Genomic DNA, 22,858 nt, shown 5'->3' with positions numbered 1-22,858 from the left:
TATTTGTAAACAATCAAAATTATGAACCACTTAGTTAATTAATATAAATCAAGTAGCTTAAGTGATTTAATTAAAACTAATCTGCATTAAATTTAAATTTCAAACTTTCATCCTTGGGGGACAATAATGAAGAAACAATTGAGAAACAATGATCCCCATTTACATAGCTATTCTATGTATCTGTCTATCATCTGTCTAGATGCAGACAGATGTGCGTAAAATGCTGGGGCTCACTTTCCCCTTCCCTTCCTCCCTCTTCCTTCTTTCCCTCCTACACCCCTCTGAGGTCAGGCCACTCTGATGGATCCTTGCTAACGGTCCACCTGAGTAATCGTGGGCAAGTTGTGTAACCTTTTCCATCTGTAAAATGAGGATGATAATAACATTTGCCTTATAAGATGCTCTGAAGATTAAGTGGAATAATTCGCATAGAGGCTCTGAATAATACCTATGTCATTGCCAGTGCTTATTGAATCCTCCCTGGTGTTATATTAGAGTGTTAATCATGATCCTGTCAGGCTGCAGAGGAGGGGCATTTATTTCCCCTCTCGGGTTGTGGTTGTGTGTTGAATTTTCTGTTATGTGCATGCATCGCTCTTGTGAGTTGAATTGCACGTTGGAGCCCCAGCCTCTGGTACCTGTGGATGTGGCCTTATTTAGTCAAAGGGTCTTTGCAGCAGTGGCCTGTTCCCGTCCCTCCTCTGTGGCCACCTACTTCAGGGGCTTCACAGTGCCAGGCATACGGGAGGTCAAGCTGTCCGTAGTGGACATCTGACCCTGTGGCAGGGACCTGTCTCCCTCAGCCTTCCTCTCCACTCCTGGCCCAGGCCCTGGCACGGGGGTAGAATGAGGACTTGGCATATTGGGTCTTTGTTCCTGGTTTCTGGCACAGAGCCCCCGAAGCTGAGGACTGTCCCCAGGAACAGGAGTGACTTTGGCTATACACAAGGTGCGCTTTTCCAACGTGCCTCAGTCTATGCTAATGAGTGGCCCAGGCGGGGTCCCTGAGGCAGAGCTGGCTTAGTGTGGGCAGCTAGTCAGGCCATAATAAGATTTTCCAAACTAGAATTGACAGGCATTGGCAATGACCTCCTTCCCTTGAAGGAAAGGCTCTTCCCTGGGCCTCGTCTGACACTTCTCCACCCCTGCCTTGGGGTCATGCACATTGATAAAACGTGGCAGGAAACTTCCTTCCTTCTTCCCCTGCACCTAGTTTTAACTCCCTGCTAAGTCTCCTTACACTGATCTGCTCCCCAGAGAAGCTGCCTCGGGCTGATGCCCGGCTTCCCTCCTGGAGGCCCACTCAATCATGAGGGCAGCCCCAAACCATGAGGAATCTCCGCTTCCACCACTGGCTTCTCCCAGCCTCACTCACTGTTCTGCTCCTTCCTGTCCAGTTTGGAGGATAGAGATGACCTCACAATCCAAGCCGCAGCTTCCCCCAGACAGGTGATTTCACAGGGCCTCAAGCTGTGGACTCTCAAGGTGAGTTTGAAGATGCTCCTGACCCAGCCTAACCTTGGGGTGAAGGTCGCGGCTAGCTGGGGTGGCCTGGAGCCGGGTGAACACAGGGGAATCGGAAAGTGGAGGGCCGGGGCTGACAGCTGATCTGTGATTGTGGGGTGCCGGAGCCTTCCCTGGAGGAAGTCCCCTCAACTCTGTGGGGGTTCAGCACGTGGAGCCCTGGAGATGCAGCCCACCCTCAGGGTGATAAGGACTTTGTAGACACCAAGGGGAATTCATCACCCCAAGGATGGGGAGGGTTGAGAAGACACAGAAGGCAGAGCTCTGTGGTCTGGTCAGCAGAGCACCTTGAACAGGCTCGTGGATGCGCCTGGCTTCCTTGTTGAACAGGTAGGCAGGAGGGAGGCCAGGCTTTTCAGGGAGGCACAGGGCGGACATTGATTGTTCTTGAGAAAGCAGCTGCTGCAGACCAAGGTAGCCTGGGAAGCTCTAAAACCACGCAGAGAGAGGGGAAGTCTCCATGCACCCCAAGGTGCATGACCCTTTGCAGGGGCTGGTAAGGGGCCAACCTCAGCCAGGTGGGTCTTGCTGGGCACCACCCAGATGTCCTCTCAGTGGATGTTGGATGAAGCCAGTGTTTTTAGCTGCCCCGGGGGGGGGGGTCTTACCACATCTGGCCAGGTTTGAGAAGCCCTGTACTAGCTAAGGTGCTATACTTTGGAATCATGCACTGTTAGAAAATCCTGAGCCTGCATCTGACCCCCAGAGATTGTGACTTGCCTAACCTTCGATGCAGCCTGGGTATTGGGGCTTTAAAAACTTTTCTAGGTGATAGAACCATTTTTGAGCCATGTAACTCTGGCCTAAGTGGTTTTATTTGTGGTTCCATTGATATTATCTTCATTTTATTTCTGACAGTTTTATTGGCTATTTCTGCTGCCTGAATTCCTTCATGTGTTCCTCATGTAATACCTCACTCTCACTACTTCTGAATGTCAGAATCAAGGGACTGCAGAGTCAATTGTCAAACTTTTTTTTTTTTCTGTAAAAGTAGATAATCTCTGTAACAGAGATTTTTCAAAGAAAATCTCATACAGATTTTCTTCTGTATGAGACTTTTCAGGCCACACATGGTCACTGACATAAAAAAAAAAGAAGTAAAAGGATATATGTCAGTCAGCAAAATAGGCCATGGGCTGGATCTTATCTGCTATGGATGGTAGTGAGTTCCCTATCAATAGGAGCAATCAAGCCATAGCTGGACAAATTTATGGCCAGGAAACCATAGCTGGAACTTAAGCTTCCAATGAATGATTGGACTAGAAAATCTTCTGGCCTCTTCTGAACTTGAGACACCTGAATTCTAAATCACTCCAGACCCTGAAATGCTCCCTCATTTTCTGAGTGACCTCTGGGGTCCCCTCCAGCTCTGACATTGTTCTCCTGCTCTTGTTCTGCCTCTGTTTGTTTTGAAGCTCAGCATGTATGGGCATAGCCATCCATCCACACAAAGTGCTGTGACTTTGGGGTCTGGTTTAATAGACAAAGACCAAGGGCTGCCTCTGGCTTCTGTGTTGAGACAGCACATGAAGCAGTGGTGGCTGGAGACTGTGCTGGTCAAAATGATTTACATTCACAAACAGCATGAAAAAAACAAGGGAACAAATCAACTCAAACAAACCAAGATGCGCCAACAACAGAATCCAGTGACATCATAGTGGAAGGAATGTCAGAGAAGGAGTTTAGAATGTACATAGTTAAACTGATCTGTGAGGCAAAGGGCGATGTAAGGAGTAAAATCAGGAATAAAATTCAGGAGGTAAAAGATTACTTCAATAAAGATAGTGATTCTGAAAAGAAATCAAGCAGAAATCCTCAAAATGAAGGAATCAATAAACCAAATTCAAAATTCAATGTAAGGCAACAGATTAGACCACTTGGAAGACAGAACCTCAGGCAATGAAGACAAACTATATAATCTTGAAAATAAAGTTGACCACACAGAGAGAATGTTAAGAAACCATGAACAGAACTTCTAAAGATTATGAGATAACATGAAAAGACCAATTTAAGATTTATTGATACAGATGAAGGCATGGAGCTACCAACCAAAGGAATGCACAATATTTTCAATGAAATAACACCAGAAAATGTCTCAAACATAAATAATGAAATGGAAAATCAAATACAAGAGGCTTATGGATCCCAAATGTACAAAATTACAACAGACCCACACCAAGGCACATTATAATAAGAATGACTAACATAGAATTTTAAAGGCTGCCAGAGAAAAACAACAATTTTTCTTTAACACTTTGAAGGAAACTAACCTGGATCTCAGCTGATCTCTCAACTCAGACCCTCAAAGCTAGGAGGTCTTGAAATAATATATACCAAGCGCTGAAAGAAAATGGATGCCAGCCAAGAATAATATCCCCAGAAAAATTAAAATTTGAAGATAAAATAAAAACCTTCCATGACAAAAGTTAAAACAATTCACAACTAGAAAGCCTGTGCTACAGAATATTCTCAACAAAATATTCCATGAAGATGAAGTTTAAAAAAATGAAAACCAGCAAAGGGAGTAACTACATTAAAGAAATAGTTAATCAAAGGAGGAACTAATTCAAATAAACCAGATATAACCCAAATGCCTGGGAATACAAATCATATCTCAATAATAACCTTGAATGTTAATGGCCTAAACTCATCAATCAAAAGACACAGACTGGTAGATTGGATTAAAAATGAAATCCAACAATATGCTGTCTCCAAGAGACTCATCTCATAGGCAATCCAAAGACTGAAGGTGAAAGGATGTGAAAAAGCATATCATTCACATGGATCTCGTAAATAAGCAGGGGATAGAAACCCTTTATCATATCAGATAAAGTGGACTTCAAGCTGAAGTTAATCAGAGAGGACAAAGAAGTCCATTTCATACTGCTTAAGGGAATTATACAACAACAAGACATAGCAATCGTAAGTATTTATGCCCCAAACAATGGAGCATCTACATACATCATACAAACCCTTCTCAATTTCAAGAATCAAATAGACCACAACACTATAATACTGGGTGACTTTAACATACCTCTCTCGCTACTGGATAGATCCTCTATACAAAAACTAAACAAAGAAACTATAGAACTAAATAATACAATCAATAATTTAGACTTAACAGATATATATGTAGAATATTCCATCCATCAATGAGTGGATATACTTTCTTCTCATCAGCACACAGGATCCTTCTTTAAAATAGACCATATATTATGTCACGAAGCCATTCTTAGCAAATATCCCCCCCCAAAAAAAAATGTAGAGCTAATACCCTGCATTCTATCAGACCATAATGGAATAAAATTAGAATTCAATGATAGAATAAAAAGTAGAAGCTACTCTAACACCTGGAGACTAAATAATACACTAATGAATGATGAATGGATAAGAGAAGAAATAAAGGGTTAATTTGAAAAATACTTAGAGATAAATAAGAATAGTGATACAACTTATCAAAATCCCTGGGACACTATGAAGACAGCGCTAAGAGGAAAGCTCATGGCATTGAGCTCATTCATTAAAAGAATAGAAAGTCAGTGAGTAAATGACCTAGTGACCTAACATTACATCATAAAGCCCTAGACAAAGAAGAACAAATCAACAAGAAAAGCAGTAGAAAAGATGAAATAATTAAAAACAGAGCTGAAATCAATGAAATGGAAACAAACAATTGAAAAAAATAGACAAAACAAAAAGTTGGTTCTTCGAAAAAAAAAATTGATTAACCATTAGCCACATTGATGAAGAAAAAGAGAAAAACTCAAATGATTAAAATCTGTGATGAAAAAGGAAATATCATTATAGACACTACTGAAACATAAAAGATAACCAGAAACTATTTTTAAAATTTATACTTCAATAAAATAGAAAATCTTGAAGACATTGACAGATTTCTAGAGACACATGACCTACCCAAACTGAATCAGGAGGAACACATGATTTAAACAAGTCAATTTCAAAAAATGAAATAGAAGACACATCAAAAACCTACCAATTAAGAAAAGCCCAGGACTAGATGGATTCTCAGCCAAGTTCTACAAGACCTTCAAAGAAGAACTAACACCAATACTCCTCAAATTATTCCATGAAATAGAAAAGGAGGAAACCCTTACAAACCCATTCTGTGAAGCTAGTATCACTCTGATACCAAAACCAGACAAGACACAGCAAGGAAAGAAAATTTCAGACCAGTATCCCTCATTAATTTAGATGCAAAAATTCTCAGTAAAATTCTGAAAAATCATATATAAAAACATATTTAAAAGATAGTGCACCATGATCATGTGGGGTTCATCTGAGAGATTCAAGATTAGTTCAACATATGGAAATCCATAAATGTAATTAATCACATCAATAGACTTACAGACAAGAATCACATGATTATCTCAATAGATGCAAAAAAAAAGCACTTGACAAAATACAGCATTCATTCATGTTCAAAATACTAGAAAAATTAGGGATAGTAGGAACATACCTCAACAGTATAAAAGCTATAATGCTAAACCCAAGGCCAACATCATTCTAAATGGAGAAAAATTGAAAGCATTCCCTCTAAAAACTGGAACAAGACAGAGATGCCCTATTTCACCACGTCTATTCAACATCATCCTTGAAATCCTAGCAAGGACAACCAGAAGAAAGATATTAAAGAGATACAAAAAGGAAAAGAAGAACTTAAACTATCCCTATTGCCAATGACATGATTCTATATGTCAAAGATTAAAAAAAAAAAATTCCACCAGAAAACTTCTGGAACTAATAAATGAATTCAGCAAAATAGCAGGGTATAAAATCACCTCCCATAAATCAAATGTGATCTATATATAAGTGATGAATCCACTGAAGGAGAAATCAGGAAAACTACCCCATTCACGATAGCTTAAAAAAAATGGGAAATCAATCTGATGAAAGAGGTGAAAGACCTCTACAATGAAAACTACAAAACACTAAAGAAAGAAGTAGAAGAAGACCTTAGAAGATGTAAAGGTCCCCCATGCTCTTGAATAGGCAGAATTAACATTGTCAAAATGGCCATAGTACCCAAAGCATTATACAGATTTAATGCAATTCCTATTAAAATTATAATGACATTCTTCATAGAATTAGAAAAAGCAATCATGAAATTCATTTGGAAAAATAAGAGACCCAGAATAGCCAAAGCCATCCTTAGCAAGAGAAGTGAAGCAGGAAACATCACAGTACCAGACTTTATACTATAGAGCCATAGTATCAAAAATGGCCTGGTATTGGTGCCAAACAGACAGATAGATCAATGATAGAGAATAGAAGACACATCCACATAAATACAGTTATCTCCTACTAGACAAAGGTTCCAAAAACATACATTGGAGAAAAGATAGCCTCTTCAACAAATGGTGCTGGGAAAACTGGAAATCCATAGGTAGCAAAAAGAAATTAAACCTCTGTCTCTCACCCCACACAAAACTCAACTCATAGTGAATCAAGGACTTAGGCACTAGAACAGAGACCCTGTGCCTAATAGAAGAAAAAGTAGGTCCAAATCTCCACCATGTCAGCTTAGGAACTGACTTCCCTAACAAGACTCCTAAAGCACAAGAGGTAAAATCAAGAATCAACAAATGCTTATTAAAAAGAATCGATTTTCAGTACCATCAGCAATGTATGAGTGAACCTTTTCCCCCACATCCTCACCAATATTTATTGTTGCTTTTATTCTTGATAATTGCCATTCTGACTGGAGGGAGATGAAATCTTAGACTAGTTTTGATTTGCACTGTTCTAGTTGCTAGAGATGTTGAACGTTTTTTCATATATTTTTTTTATCAATTGTATTTCTTTTTCTGTGAAGTGTCTGTTAGTTCTTTAGCTCATTTATTGATTGGGTTATTATCATCTTTTGGTGTTAAGTTTTTTGAGATCTTTATATATCTTGGAGATTAATGCTTTATCTGAGGTACAGGTGGTAAAGATTTTCTCCCATTCTGTAGGCTCTCTCTTCATGTTATTGATTGCTTCCTTGGCTGAGAAGAAGCTTTTTAGTTTAAATCCATCCCATTTATTGATTCTTGAGTTTACTTTGTATGCTTTACCACAGTGACACAGCCATGTCAATGTTTATAGCAGGTCAACTCATGATAGTTAAACTATGGAACCAACCTAAGTGCCCTTCAAAAGAGGAATGGATAAAGAAAATGTGGTGTATACATTCACAATGAAATATTACTCAGTCTTAAAGAAGAATGAAATTATGACACTATCCAGTAAATGGATGGAGCTGGAGAATATCATGCTAAGTGAAATAAGCCAATCCTAAAGAAGCAAAGGCTGAATGTTTTCTCTCATATGTGGATACTAGTTCTCAATAAAGGAGAGGGGATAGGGAAGAATAGAGGTACTTTGGAATAGGCAGAGGGGAGTGGAGGGAAGAGAGGGGGTTTGGAAGTAGGAATGAAGTAGGAAGAATCAGACATTATTGCCCTCTACGCATACATGATTACATGACTGGTGTGACTCTACGTCATGAGAAGTAATACTCCATTTATGTATGATGTGTCAAAATGCATTCTACTTTCATGGATAACTAGTTAACAAATAAAAAAATAATCACTAACACTTAAAAACAAACAAAAAGTGCAACACACAACAGATTAAGAGAGGAACAGATGTGAACATATGAAGGAAAGCTCAGGGCAGTGCCTGGATTCAAGTTCTTATGCTTTGTAGTGGAATGAAAGGAACAAGATTTTAAAGATCTGGGTTCAAATCCCAAGTTCAACGCATACTAGCTGTTCCATGCTAGGGGAGCCTTGCAACCTCTCTGGACTTCAGCATCCTCCTTGTAAAAGGAGTGGTTGCCCCTGATTTGCAAGGCTCTCGTGCAGTCTCGGGTGACGGATGCCGGCCAGCCGGGGCAGCGTGTGGGCTAAAGTCAGTGCTCAAGAACGCTCAGTGCCCTGATGCTGGAGTGAGTGGACACCGAGCAAGCCTGGCCAGGACTCAGCAGAGGGCAGGACCGGGCTGGGCAGACCCAAGCCCCTGCCTCCAGTGGAGCTGAGTACTCTGGGGACCCTGTGGGCTCAGTCCTCTGCTGTCCACACCTTACTGCTCTCCGCTGTGACAGCATCTGCCCGGCCCCTTCCCTCAGAGTTCCCTGGTCATAATCCATCCACACACCCTTGCTGAGGACCTTCTAGATTCAGGCCAGTGCTGAGCTTCTTGGGAAGCTGCTGTTCGTAGCACAGACCCTGCATCTAGGTCAGGCCAGGAGACGCGCTGGAACAGGAGTGGACGAGAAGTGCTCCCTGGGCCAAGGCTTCTAGGAAGCTCCGTGCCCAGTCTGTTCCCCTCCTGCCTACTGGATATGCAGACTATGGGACCCCAGGGCTGGCAGAGCCAGAGAACAGCAGGAGCCTGGACCCAGGCCACCCACCTGCCTGGGGCGACAGCCACGGATGTCACGTGAGTAGGAAACGGATGTCGCTGTGCTGAGCCACCACCGCCTGGGCACATGTTTTCATGCCACAGTGACTAATATGAGCTGTTCAAGTGGCTCAGAATTTAGACTACACGTAGCAAGCATTCAAGGCACATAGCTTGAGTTTGCTACTGAGGATTACTGTTCTTGGTCAGTGGTCTTGGGATTTTTTTTTTCTTCTTTTTATTGGTTGTTCAAAACATTACAAAGCTCTTGACATATCATATTTCATACATTAGATTCAAGTGGGTTATGAACTCCCATTTTTACCCCGTATACAGATTGCAGAATCACATCGGTTACACAACCACATTTTTACATAATGCCCTATTAGTAACTGTTGTATTCTGCTACCTTTCCTATCCTCTACTATCCTCCCTCCCCTTCCCTCACATCTTCTCTCTCTACCCCATCTACTGTAATTCATTTCTCTCCTTGTTTATTCTCCCATTCTCCTCACAACCTCTTATATGTAATTTTGTATAACAATGAGGGTCTCCCTCCATTTCCATGCAATTTCCCTTTTCTCTCCCTTTCCCTCCCACCTCATGTCTCTGTTTAATGTTAATCTTTTCTTCCTGCTCTTCCTCCCTGCTCTGTTCTTAGTTGCTCTCATTATATCAAAGAAGATATTTGGTATTTGTTTTTTTAGGGATTGGCTAGCTTCACTAAGCATAATCTGCTCTAGTGCCATCCATTTCCCTGAAAATTCCACGATTTTGTCACTTTTTAATGCTGCGCAATACTCCATGGTGTATAAATGCCACATTTTTTTTTTTTTTATCCATTCATCTATTGAAGGGCATCTGGGTTGGTTCCACAGTCTAGCAATTGTGAATTGGCCTTGGAATTTTTAAAAATATGTATAATATGTATTTTTTTCATTGTAAGTATCTTTATTTTTATGTGGTGCTGAGGGTTGAACCCAGTTCCTCACACGTGCCCAGTGAGCGCTCTACCACTGAGCCCCAGCCCCAGCGCCTGGGGATTGTTTTTAAGTGAGTAAGTTTGGTTACAAGTCCCAAGTCCACCCTTCAGGTTGGCAGTGAAGGAGCTCCCGGCCAAGGTGGAAGGAAGGTCCATGTTAGGGCTTCACCCATGGAGTTCACTACCTCCCTGCCTCTGCCCGCTGTCCCCGCCCCCAGGGGCTCAGCAGGGCCTGGAAATCCATGGGAATGGGTGGAACCTTCTTGCTGTTCTCTCTCCAATGAAGAATTGAACTGGCTCCACTGACCCCTTTGCCACATGCCATCGGTGTCCTTGGCTTCACCTTTTTTTCTGATGCTATTAAACCCCAGCAGCCTCTTCTTGGAGCCCCAGGGATATCACACAACGGGGGACCTCTGGTCTCCATGCCCCCCCCACCCCCGAGGCTTCATTTTGGAAGATCCGTCGCCAGGTCAGGCTCCACGTTCACCCGCTCACACTGCCACGGCCCCTCCCAGCTTCCCTCAGTCATTTCATTGAAAAGACCTTCATGAAGCACTCCCTCCGTCCTGGGCACAGTTCTAGCTTCTCAGGACAAGATGAGGATGGCCGACGAGGCCTCTCGCGGACCTGTTTTCTACTAGGGGGAGACACGCTGTGGTCTAGGCACGGCGACTCCCGAGTCCACAGCTAACCCCACGTGAGCCGCCGCTCATCCACCTGCTGTTCTCTGCCCACCTGGGAGGTGGCTTCTGCTGCCTCGGCTGTTCCGACCAGCCCCTGGCACGGTGTGGATGTGTGCATGTGCCCGCTGCCCTCCCCCACCACTGCATCACCACTCTGCCACCTCATTATGCCACCCCATGTCCTGGACAGGGACCAATGCTTTTCATCCATCACAAACATGACAGAGTTGAGAACATGAGGACCATGAAAATCAGCCGCACAAAGACAGGAGTTCAATCCCATTGGTTTTGATGGAAAGTTGGTCTTTTCATCAACAGAGAAATAAAAACCAAGAGCCACGAACATCATCTCATGGAGAGAGCTCACAGCCCTGTCAGACCCTGCCCCGCCCACCTCCTCGCCCTACCTTGACCTCAGTGGAGGCCTCTGCTGGACATGGACACAGGGCCAAGGAGTGGCACAGCCCTCGGTAGCATTCCATCCTATAGATGGGCACACCAATGCTCTAGAAGAAGAGGGACTTTCCCAATGACCCGTGGCCAGGGAATGGCCGTCCTGACCAAGCGGGGCTAGGATCCTCCACACCCCAGACTCACGCAGGCCCCACACAAGGTGGGGCTTAGGGCTGAGCCTGAGGCCAGGCAGCACCCTCACCTGCTCACTCCTGAAAGTCACCTTCTGCCTCTGCCTCCTCTAGATGGCCAGGGTCTGAAGTGAGTTAACACACACCTAGTGTCATGGGTCCAGTGTAGACACCTCACTGTTCTCTCCTCCACACTAACCACGACTTCTCCCTGGGCAGAGCGCACCTCAGCCAGAGTTGATCCACCACAAACCAGCCCTGGATCTGGCCCACAGTCCTCAGAGAGCTGTCGTTGGGTACGGTGCTGTCCACTCACCTCTGTTCAGCACTTGCTGGCCCTCTCTGGGTGGAATGAAGGCAGCCCCCTGGGGATTGTTTCTAAGGCTCAGGGGAAGGCAGGGCCCCATCCTTCCCCTGCCCGGGTCCTGGTTCCCCATCTGTGAGGCCAGCCCTCTGCTGGCTGCAGTCACGATCCCGGGCCAGAGGGGGCTTACCTGGGCCACTGCAGAAGGAGGCGATGACGGCCAGGATGCACACGATGCTCAGGTAAGGGATCCAGGCGGCATGGTCCTGCGGGAGGATGGCGATGCAGGCTGGGGACCAGGCCGGGTGTGACAGGAGGACCTGGCCCCCCTCCCACTCAGTGCATCTGCATGACCACCACAGGCCGCTGTGTGCCCCGTTTTCAACCTCCATGACATGGAGACCATGAGGACGACTCAGAACATCTTCCCACCCGGAGGAGCAGTGAGATGGCAGGCAGAGTCCCCAGAGCCCTGGGCACAGGGAAGCGGTGACTGGATGAAGAGCTCGGCTGACTGAGGGTGCTGTCTGAGGCAGGCAGTGGGAGAAGGTCCACAGTCATCACACGCCAAACGGGCCTCTCGATTGTCCCTCTCATTACCTACAGCACCACACTGGGACCCTGCCATCCTGTGAGCTAGGAGCGGAGCGCATCCACACCGTGGAAGGTGTCTGGATGGGCTGCCACTCATCTGGGTGGCGAGTGGCCCTGGAGGCCAGGGTGGCCAGTAGGAGAGCTCTGGACCCTTGTGAAGCAAGACTTTGAGCATCTGATGCAGCAGCAGGAGGACCCTGCCCAGCACCTTGCCCATGTGGCTTTTCAGAACCTCTGAGGTCCAGGAGCCTGCCTGGCCACCCTCACTGAGGACAACCTCGGACCTGGCCATGGGAGGGAACCAACGTGCCAGAAGTCCCCTCTTCCTGCTGGTCAGCACATTCCCTATCGCCTCCCCTCTGAAGGTCCCTCAGACCCCACCATGCTACGATCGCCTCTTCTAGACACTCTGGGACATTAAGACATCTGGCCGAGGAGAAACATGGACCACTTCAACACTGAGGTTCATTCTAGAAAAATGCCAACAGATGCTGCTTGCTGCCAACAGCCTGGCTTAGATATCCAGTAAGTGCCCAGTTAATGTGAGCTGCCCTGAACGGCACAGGGGTCAGTGGGCTTGAACCCAAGACCCCGGATCCATGCCCAGCTCTGCTCATTTGTCTACGTGCATGCTGGGGGCTTCTCATACCCACAAAAGGAGAAAACAACGATCAACTCACAAGGATGAAGAGCATCGCCATCCCTCCTGTAAACCATGCGCTCAACCAGCATTTGTCTCATTTAACCCCTGCAGCACCCCAGGGGATAGGGACAAGGGTTGCATTTTAGAGATGGGGCCTCAAGAGGGGCAGATAGGGTGAGGGGCTGGCCGAGTCTCAGGGTGAGCAAGTGGGAAAGCCAGGATTCCACACAGGTGGTCCAGCTCCAGGGCCCTGCGGGTGACTCCAGGCTACAGGGTGGCAATGGAGAGGTACCTAATGGTGCCCTGTGCTGGAAGGGGCATCCTAGGGTCATCTGTGCAATCTCCTCTGTCCCACAGAGGGGTACACTGAGGCTCAGAGGGTCATAGCTTGCCCAAGATCACACAGCTCATCAGTGGTTGTGACAGGACCAGAGCCAGGCCTCTGGTGACCACCCGGCTGCCCTGGAGCTGACCCCTAGGGAGGGCTGTATCACAGGCAGCCTGGAGGCAGACGGGCTCTGCTGACCAAAGGCCCCGGGGTGCTGAAGCCGGGAAGGAGCTCCAGGCTGACCTCCCCCGAGGCGGCAGCTGCACCACTCACCTGCAGCACCAGGGTGACCGTGAGCGCCCCGAAGAAGAGGGCCATCAGCCCGAAGCCTCCAATGAGGAGGGGTCTCCGTCCCAGGCGCTCGATGACCAAGCCCTATTCCGGGGGGGGGGGGTGGAGAGAGAGAGAGCGAGAGAGAGAGAGAGAGAGAGAGAGAGAGAGAGAGAATGAATGAGAGCTCGCTCTTATTCACCTTCACAGCAGGAGGAGGGAAATGGCCCTGAGAGCCCATGAGGGCCATGGTTCAAGGCTGGCTTTGACCCTGACACAGCCTGGCCTCGTCCCCCATGGCCACCGCCTGGGGAGCAAGGGTGTCATGACAAAGGAGGGAGAGAAGCTCCCAGTGCCCGCGCGGTCAGCAGTCTCTCTCCTGCTCTGCTGGAAGGAGGTGGTCACCGCAGCCCTCCCCCCCTGCAGAGCCAGCCTGCCACCCAGGCCCCTGCTCTGGCCCCCCATGGTGTACTTCCCTAGGGTCCGATCTCGAGGCTGGGCACAGGGCAGCAGGCCCTGGAGGAGGTGTGTCCTTTGCTCCTCCCCCAAAGTCTGGAGGGTCAGTGTCCCAGAGGCCTGGGGCCTCTATCTGCAACAGGAGAACCAAAACACCTCCAACAAGGGTGTCTGGGGGGGCGGGGGGTTAAACGAGACTGCACGCGGCACACACCTTAGGTACTCTGATTATGTCGGGGCCATCCTCCCATCCCCATTTCACAAAAAGAGAAGAGAATCAGAGAGGTGAAGTCACTCAGCAGATGCCACACAGCTGGGAAGTGAGAGAGCCAGGAACTGAATCTCGGTTGTCTGTGCAGAAATTCATGGTTTGGCTCACTGAGCAATCTGGCCCGGCTTTTTGGAAGAGACAATAGCTGGCAGAGATGGAGGGAGCTTGTCAGGCAGAGGGGCAGAGGCCTAGCGGCTGGGAGCCCCTTCCAAGAGGGCCATCTGGCTTGGACAAGGAGAAGCCAAGCACGTCAGCCTTCCAGCGACGGTCAAAAGCCAGAGCACTGAGATGGACAGTTGCAAGCTGCCCCAAAGCCCTGGGGCCTCTCTCCCAGGGAGGCTCACTGCAGGGACATCAGCGCCTCTGACTTTCCCTCTTGCCCCACGCCCTGCTCTGCTTAGAGCCCAGACCGCCAGGCCACGTGGTACTTCTGGGGCCACAGGCCTCCCAGTCACTGAGGCAAGGCACTGAGGGGACAGGAGGGTGTCTCTGGGGCAGAAAGTCAGGGGGAGGAGGAAAGCAGGCCTGGCTGATGGACGCCTGCAGAGAAGGGACTTCCTCTCCGAAAGGCTTGGCTCAGGGCGGAGCTGACCCAGGCCTGCAGACTCAGCCCTCTGAAAATCTGGGCCAACAGGACAGCACAGGCAACGTCCAGAAGTACCTGGGTTCCAGTCCTAATCCTGCACTAGCCGTCCCTGCACCAAGGATGGCAACTGAGCTTATTTAAGCCTCAGTTTCCCCACCTGAAAGGTGGGAATGGAAGCACCCTCTTTGCAGGGGCTGAGATCAGAGGGAGAGAACGCACAGTGGCTGAAGCAGGCTCCTGGCCACAGGGGCTTCCAAGGCAGGGCAGAAGATGAACTCTTCCTGTCAATCAAGGGGTCTGGCCTCAGCTCCTGCCTCTAGCTGTTTGTAAGGCCTTGAAAAAGTTGGTCAACTCTTTTGTGAATTAATTTCTCCCCTTTTCTGATGCCAATGCATTTAGTCTAGATAAAAATAGTTGGTGGCTCTTTACTGAGCACCTATGTTTGAGGCAGGCATGCATCAATTAATTTAACACCTGCAGTAACTTTACAAAGTAGTTCCTATTGATCATCTCAGTATATGGATAAAAATCCTGGGGTGCAGAGACTTTGTCCCAGGTCACATAGCTAGTAAGTGGCAAAGTTGGGATCATTCACAAAGTCTTTTCTGATTCTTGAGACATTAAGATTTCCCAAACTAGATGTAGACAAAGCCACTACTTTGTAATATCCCACTGTCCCTGTCCCACCTGGACATCCAACTCCTGAACACGGAGACGAAGAGTGCTCAACCATCTGCTGGTGCGCCTCGCTCCCGCCCCCTGGCATCCTTCCACACCTGAAGGCCAGGGCCTTCTTCCTGCTCCTCAGAACCTGAGGAATGCCTGACAGTAGGTGTCAAGCCAACACCTGCCGATGGAGCGAGTGCCTATCCCTGCATTCTTCATTCTCAGGCCAGGGGACGTGTGGAGGCCAGAGAGGACAGAAGGGAGGAGAGGTAGGAGATGGATGCATTGGCAGGGCCACCTGCGACCCCCTGAAGGTGCTGGGGAGGGTGCTCCGGGCCGTCGCTTCTGGATCTTTTGCCAGCTCAGCCCTGATAGTCGCTTGGCCTTGTCCCTGTGTGTGCATCTCCATGCCACGAGGACACACATGTGGAATGTGAGCTGTTTTAGCCAGCCTTTCACTGCTGGGACTAAAGGACCCAACAGGACCACTGTAAAGGAGGAAAGGTGTGTCTAGGGGCTCAGGGTTTCCGAGATCTTGGTCCCCAGAAAGCCAGCTCCGCTCCTCGGGGCTGGAGGTGAGGCTGAGGCAGAGTGAGGCGGAGGGAAGCAGCTCACATGGTGGACAGGGAGCAGAGAGGTCTCCACTTGCCAGACGCAACATGTACCCAAAGCCACTCTGCCATTCCCACTCCTCCAGCCACAGCCCACCACTTCAGTGGCCACTCAGTTAATCCTACCAGGGGATTAATCTGCTGGCGGGGTTAAGGAGATAGCCCAGTCGTCTCTCTGAACCTTCTTGCACTGTCTCACCCGTGAGCTTTGGTGGATACCTCATCTAAACCGTAACAGGGGCTCACCTTGTCCAGTATGACCTCAGCTTAACCAGTGACATCCATAATGACCCTGCTTCCAAATCAGGTCACATTCTGAGGTTTGGGGACTTCAACATGTGAATTTATGGAGATAATTCAACCATAACTGGTATCATGAAGTATCTGCTTGATCACATTTACTGAGCATCTGTTGTGGGCACAGATCTGGGAATTACTGCCCCGTTCTCACAATCACACCTAGAACTGTTATCACCTCCACGTTCCCAAGGAGGGAAAATGGGAAACAGAGAGGCCACGCATCTGGCCCAAGGCTACCAACTGGGAAGTCAGAACCACAGAGCCCAGACGCTCCACCACTTAGCTCTTCTCTCCTGGCCCACGTGCAAGATCCCAAGTCCTGAGCCTCAGGCGTGAACTCTGAAGGCTTTGACTTTGAAATGGGATTTGCTGGGAGTGGGTAGACTGCGGGCAGCGAGTCCTAGTAAGGATTTACTGCCTTCAGTCCTAGGGCACAGCCCCCCACCTCCATGACAAATGCCTCCTGCCATGAATAAGGACTCGCTGTGAGCTCTACCCCCACCCCCATGTAGCTGCAGACCTCTGCCCTGCTTGGCCTGGAGGACACTGGCTGGACGTCCACTCTCAGGAGAGTAACGCGGCACAGAAGACTCAACCTGGAGCAGCAGCCATCTCACAGGGTGGCAGTCAGTGCATCTGCCAAGCTGCCAAGTGACAGCCTCGGTCAGAACGAACCGCGGATGGGGTGCAAGTGTTCCCTCCTCCATGTCCCCAGCTCAGAGCCAGCGCACTGAGCTGTCAGAATCTCAGTGAGAATGAAAACATTGAGAGGCCCTTTTTGATAGGTGGTTAACCTGAAAGGTCAGATGATTTGGGAACAAGGTCAGCAGCACTTTGAAATAGCAAGGGATCCGCTGGGTGCTGACCATCAGGGAGGAGGGAGTGGCCTTCACACCCTTGCAGTCTAGTTTCCATGGCAACCAGAAGGCAGCTCCGATTGTTGCGGTAACCAATGACCACCAACTTGTTAGCCTAGAACAACCGGCGTGTAGCATCCCCCAGGGAAAAGCATCACCGAGTGAGCAGGCTGGTCCCTCCTGGAGATCTGTCTCCACCCCCTCCCAGCTTCGAGAGGTCCCCAAGTTCCTCGGCTCCTGAGGGCATCTTCCAAGGCCGCGATGGCCTCCCTCCTGCCTCAGCTTCCAGGGTCCTGCCTCCTTCTCTTCTTGACCCTCCTGTTCTCTCTTAAAAGAACCCGTCATAACTCCGAGGTCACCCAGACATCCAGGATGACCTCCCTATCTGGAGATCCCTAACTGGACCACATTGGCAAGTCCCTTTTTGCCCAGCCAGGGGACATAGTCGCAGCTTCCTGGAGTTCGGATGTGAACCTCTTTGGGAGCCAAAATTGTGCCCACTACAGATGGCCACAGTCGTGCACATTTTGCAAATGAGCAAGTAGAGTCAGAGATGCCAGGCAGTTTCCCAAGATCGCTCAGCTGGTAAGTGAGGATCGGGATTTCGCTCAGAGTTGCTCAGCAGGAGTGTCCATCCCAAATCCCAGCACTGTGCTGCATGGGGTCTCGTGGGGGTCCAGGGCTGGGGAAGCAGTCTCCATGGACTGCTCTGTACCTGCCCTCGCCTCTCCAGGTCCTCTAGAAGCTAAGTGGGCAGCTGCCCAGCGCACTCCCCTTCTCCCGAGTCCTGCGGCTCCCTCAGCTCCAGGCTTCCTGGTCCCCTCCTCCAGGGAGCCCTCCTGAAGCTCCGAGCAGGAGAGCTGACTCAGGGTGGCATGCAGTCATTGTCTGTTCTTGGTCTTTCTTTCTAGATCACCACAACTTGAGGGTGACCCCTAGTCCGTAGAAACTCCTAGGGTGACTGTGAAGTGGACAGGTGCCCGGTTACATGGCTCCACCCCCAGAGCGAGGAAGTTGTTGCTCCCCCCTCAGGGTCCACAGAGCCTGTGTCCTTAGAGGCACGACCTCGTTCCACCCTGGGTCATGCCTGCCTCCATTGGATGGTGAGCTCCTACAGGAAGGTGCCACGGCAGTGACCCTCTGTGACCCCAGCACAGGTCAGCAGCTGGACTCAAGCTGGCCGACGGGCACCATCACGAACCTTCCCGGCTCCAGATGGCTGAGATCCACCGTGGAGCCACTTGGAGGAGGCACAGGGGCTGGAAGGAGCCCCCTCCAGAGGCCGCGTCTGAGTCCTGAGCTTACACAGTCCCTCCTCCTCTCCCGGAGGGTGGAGCTATTGACCTCCCTTCTGGCACATCCAAGGAATCCTCGCTCAATATCAGCTGTTAACAAGGATGAGGACGATCTGCTGGCCAGAGGGAGGCTGGAAGGAGTGGCTTCTGGAGTCAGGAGTATTGGATTAGAATGACTCCATAAGAACAAGGAGCAAGATAGAGTGAAATCAGTCAGAAATAGGACCGGGGAGCTTTGCCTGTTTGCACCAGCATCAACACCCTCAGCTCCATCTGGGGAGCAGCCCCCTGGAGCGGGTATGGCTCTCTGGTTTAGTCCTTGCTCCTTCCCCAGGTGCTGACCCACCCAGTGAGAGCCCAGGGACTTGAGCAGGCATCAAGAGGGAAACGGGCTCAGAGAGTTTGTGCACATGGTTCAACATCACACAGCCAAGGAGTTGCAGAGCTGGGACTTCAATCCAGTCTGGCCAGATTCCAAAGCCTGGACAATTTCCTCCTAGACTCCGGATTCTCCCAGGACCTCCCCCTCCCCCATCCCCGCAAATGTCACTTAGCATACACTGGTGGAGAAAGAGTGCGGTTCCAAGTCTCCGCTCTGAGCACCGTTATCCACCTGGCCCTCCCCGGCACGGGGTTTGCCCTTCCTCCTCTGCTTCCTAAACTCCTACCTGTTTGGGGTGACCAGGTGACAGATGATGGTTGTGGAACTTTTTGAAAGTCAGGGCAAGAGATCCGAGACACACAGGATCCTTCTGCCCTGAACTCCCAGGGAGGACAGGGCCTCAGGCACAGGGGTCGGACCCTGTCACTGGGAGTGGGAGGGGTTAGCAGGAGGGGACAGTACAGAAGGGCACCTTCCCAGCTGGTCAGACATCCCGAGGGCCACCTACAGGGGGGCGTGCCCCTGGGAAGGCCACCCTGGCTGCCTGGGTCTGGTGTCACCCCACCCGGGATCCCCCTCAGGACTTACAGAGAAGATGGAGGCCAAGGTCTCGACCCCGCCCGTGCTCAGGGTGACGTAGGGCGTCTTTTCTTGAGGGATCCCAGCTTTCCCAAAGATGCTGTTAGTGTAGAACCAAATCTGTAACGTGGGAAAGAAAGAGGAAGGTCAGTGCGACCTTGCTCTAACTCCTACCTCCAATCCAGCACTGCTGGAGCTGTGCGAGGCAGCCCCTCGGTTTCCACCCTTCGCCCAGGTCTTCCCTACGGAACCCCACCTCCTGGGAATGGCGTTGACGCAGGAGCTGGCCAGAAGCCCGGTGTCCACGCAGAGGCCAGGCTGCTCGGGAGGACAGCAGCCTAAGGTGAGGGATTCTAAGTGACGGGTCTAACTTTGGGATTTGAAAGCTGTTGTGAGTCACAGAGGAAACAGCTCAGTGTTGTTAGACTCAACTTCACTGATTGCTAAAGCACGGGACGGCCATTCAGCTTCAGCCGGAGCCACTGAGCGAGTCACGTTGGTTTAGGTCGAGGTTCTCAGTGGGGCCTGCTTTGCCCCCAGGGGGTGCTCGGCATTTCTGGAGACACTTTGGTTGTCACAGGTAGTGGGGTGGCACTGGCACCCAGGGGTTAGAGGCCCAGGACACTGCTGGGCATCCTGCAGCCCCTGTGACAGGGAAGTTTCCTGCCCCCAAGGTCCTGCGGCTCAGAAGCGCTGCCTGTTCTAGGGGCTGAGGACGCAGAGACGCCAGCAGACGCCCCGGACGCAGGCCTGGAGAGGAGTTTGCCAGGGCAGGTGCTACTCCTGGGACCCCGGGCAGGCCCCTGACCTCGGGAAGCTGCAGCTTCTTCATCCAGAGAACGGGGATGGTGCCACCTGCCCTGCAGGACGGCTTGGGGCTGGAGCAAGGTGACAAATAGTAGGCACCTGGCCGAGTCGACTAAGGTCCCCAAGGACAGGCCGTGTCCCCAGTGAATTCTGGTAAAACAGAGGGTTCAAGCCAGTTCACAGGGCACAAGTGGTGTCGATCTGGTTGCTCTCTTCCTTGGCCTCGGGTTTGGACTGGAGGGCAGCAGGTGTGGGCAGACCCTGGACCCAGATGGGCACCGTCCGGCTGAGAGGCTGGCACTTGCTGCTCCAGCCACAAATGCAAGAAGCTGGACTTTCTTCGTGGCTGCCTGGGGTGGGGGCTGGAGACAGCCTGAGTGACATAGGGGGGATCCTCTCAGGGGCTCTTGGTGACCCTCCCTGCTAGGGTTTAAGCACCCAGACCTTGGGGCCAGACAGCTTCAGTCCTCCTCATACTGTTCTTAGCTGTGTGACTTTGGAAAGCATCTTGATGTCTCTGTGCCTAACAGTGGGGGTTAACTCACAGGGCTGGCATGGGACGGCTCCTGGCTAATACATGTGCACGTGCAGCTGAGGGCACCAAGCCAGGGTGGGGAGGCGCTTGGCAGGGGTTTCTCAGGGCAGGTTCATGGCCACACGGGGGCGGGAAGCCAGGCCTCTGCCCCTGGCCTGTAGAGAGCTGAGCTGACCTAGAGGTTGGAGGGCTGAGGAGCAGGGAGCAGGGCTGAAGCTGCCACTGCCCTGGAGAGAGCAGGGGTGGCCGCAGGCAGCTGGGTCTGGAACCCGGAGAGAGCCGCAGCTCAGGCCCAGGGGCTCCCCGAGAGCCTGGAGGTTTTCCAGGCCAGAGTCGCAGGCAGGAGGCAGCCCAGCCAAGACGCTCCTCTGAGGAAGTCCCCTCAGCCTCTCCTGTCCCCCCATGGTGACTGCCTAAGTGTCCCTTTCTTTGAGAAGCAGGACTCCAGGATGGTAGTGGCATGGGCCGGGGGCTGGCTCTAGCCTGGGACTGGGCACCGTGCCTGGAGCATCCCCTTCCACCTCACTGTCATCCATCCCACAGAGGAGGACACCGAGGGTCAGAGACGTCCTGTGGTTGCCCGATGCTGCGGAGTTCGTGAGGCTGGCAGAGCTGGGTCTGAACCTGGGCATCCAGAGCCGAGCCCTGAGCCACCCGCCTCCCTCCTCGCTTGCTGTTCCCGTGCACAACACCTGGCGGGGGCCCAGCACTCACGGCGTTGAGGCCACAGAGCTGGTAGCAGGCCATGGTGACAACCACGGTGATGACCTGCCAGCGGAGGAAGGGGGCCCTCAGCAGCTCCAGGACAGACAGCAGGTGGACGTTCCTCTGCACGTGGCTCTCAGCCAGGGCCTCCTGCATCTCTTGGGAGACGTCCGCTTTGCCCAGAAACGTCTGGAAGGCTGTGAACAGGGACAGGCACAGGCTGAGGGCGGGGCCAGGATGTCCTATGGCCGATGCAGCCCGAGGTGCCGGTCCCACCGCTTGCACCCCTTGTCCAGGGTCTCTGAAGCCCGGGGGCCCAAGCGCTCATTTAGAAATGGGAAATCAGAGGCCAGAGGGGCACAGTGACTTGCTGAGGTCACCCAGATGGCTGAGCGAGAACCTGGTCTCCGGACGCCCCTAGGCCCAGCAGGCACCTCCCGGCAGGAGTCCCCAGGGTCCCTTGCACCCTTGCTGCCTGGCCTGGCTGCTGTGATAATCTCACAGCGTCCAGTGCCAGGCTTCTCCTTTGGAAGAGTCTTTTGCTGGACATTCATTGAGCGTCTGCTGTTTGCCTGAGCCTGTGCTCACCCTTATGGGAGGTTCCAGCAGGAGTGGGATCCCCGCTGGGCCAGGATGCCCCAAGGGCTGGAGGGGAAGGGACCTCGGGCCTCCAAGTTCCTCCCACGCCCTCTGGACCGGGCACCATGAGCACAGTCCCACAGGGCATGTCTTCCAGGGTTGGAACTCAGCCTGCTGTTGATGCTGTTCCCAGACCGAACAAGGCAAACTTCCAGCCCCCGAGAAACTGTCACCTTTTGCCACATGTGAACATCCACGGAGGAATGCTAGAAGGCAGCAAAGGCTCGGAGTGGACTCTCCCCTGGAGCTTCCAGAAGGAGCAGCCTGGTGACCCTCAAGGCAAACTCTGCACGGTCCACTTTGAATTCTGACCCCTGGAACTTCAACGCTAACTGAGTGCGGCTTTAAGCCCCTAATTTTGTGGAATTCTGTGCAGCAGCCGCAGGAAGCTGAGCCAGCCGCTGAGGGAGGGCAGCAGCGTATCCCCTGTGGCTGCCATGGCCCCCCAGCCACGGGCGGGAAAGCCCTCATCCCCTGCTCCCTGGTACTCACGGGTGGCTACACGGTTGTGTGTCTAGGGCACCGTCACTGCCTCCCGGGGACACAGCAGAGCCCGAGCCCTGAGCCTGGCTCAGCACAGGCAGCACCTGGACTGTCCTCTCTGAGGGGTCAGTAGCCCTGTCAGGAGACCAGTAGGCAGGCCAGAGCCAAATGAGGCAAGTGACCTCGGCTCAGGCTTGTGGCCCTGTGCTGGGCTCTGGCCTGCAGGCTCGGGTGCCTTTCCTATTCAATCCCCCCCCCCCCCCCCCCCCGTGACCCCTGAGGTAGGCATGGTTCATCTCCCCATTCAGCTGGTGCTGCTGGAGTCCCCTGCCAATGTCCCCTGGAGGTCCTTGGGAGCTGTTTAGAC

The 22,858-nt window shown here is 51.0% G+C and overlaps 1 protein-coding gene across 2 annotated transcripts in view; it reads right to left on the bottom strand.

The window, feature by feature from the left end:
* Slc2a9 (solute carrier family 2 member 9) overlaps positions 1-22,858 on the bottom strand; it is a 132,278-nt gene that overhangs the window by 25,935 nt on the left and 83,485 nt on the right. For both annotated transcript variants that reach the window (XM_077803363.1, XM_077803364.1), the window contains 4 exons: positions 21,379-21,566; positions 19,332-19,442; positions 13,323-13,424; positions 11,675-11,750 (listed from right to left, as the gene is read on the bottom strand). In XM_077803363.1, the coding sequence (XP_077659489.1) occupies positions 11,675-11,750; positions 13,323-13,424; positions 19,332-19,442; positions 21,379-21,566 (477 nt within the window). The remainder of the gene's footprint in view (positions 1-11,674; positions 11,751-13,322; positions 13,425-19,331; positions 19,443-21,378; positions 21,567-22,858) is intronic.

The sequence above is a fragment of the Urocitellus parryii genome, chromosome 10, assembly GCF_045843805.1.
Source record: "Urocitellus parryii isolate mUroPar1 chromosome 10, mUroPar1.hap1, whole genome shotgun sequence".
Taxonomy (NCBI): domain Eukaryota; kingdom Metazoa; phylum Chordata; class Mammalia; order Rodentia; family Sciuridae; genus Urocitellus; species Urocitellus parryii.
The sequence above is the reverse complement of the archived record's forward strand: the minus strand, read 5'-3'. Positions and strand labels throughout refer to the sequence as shown.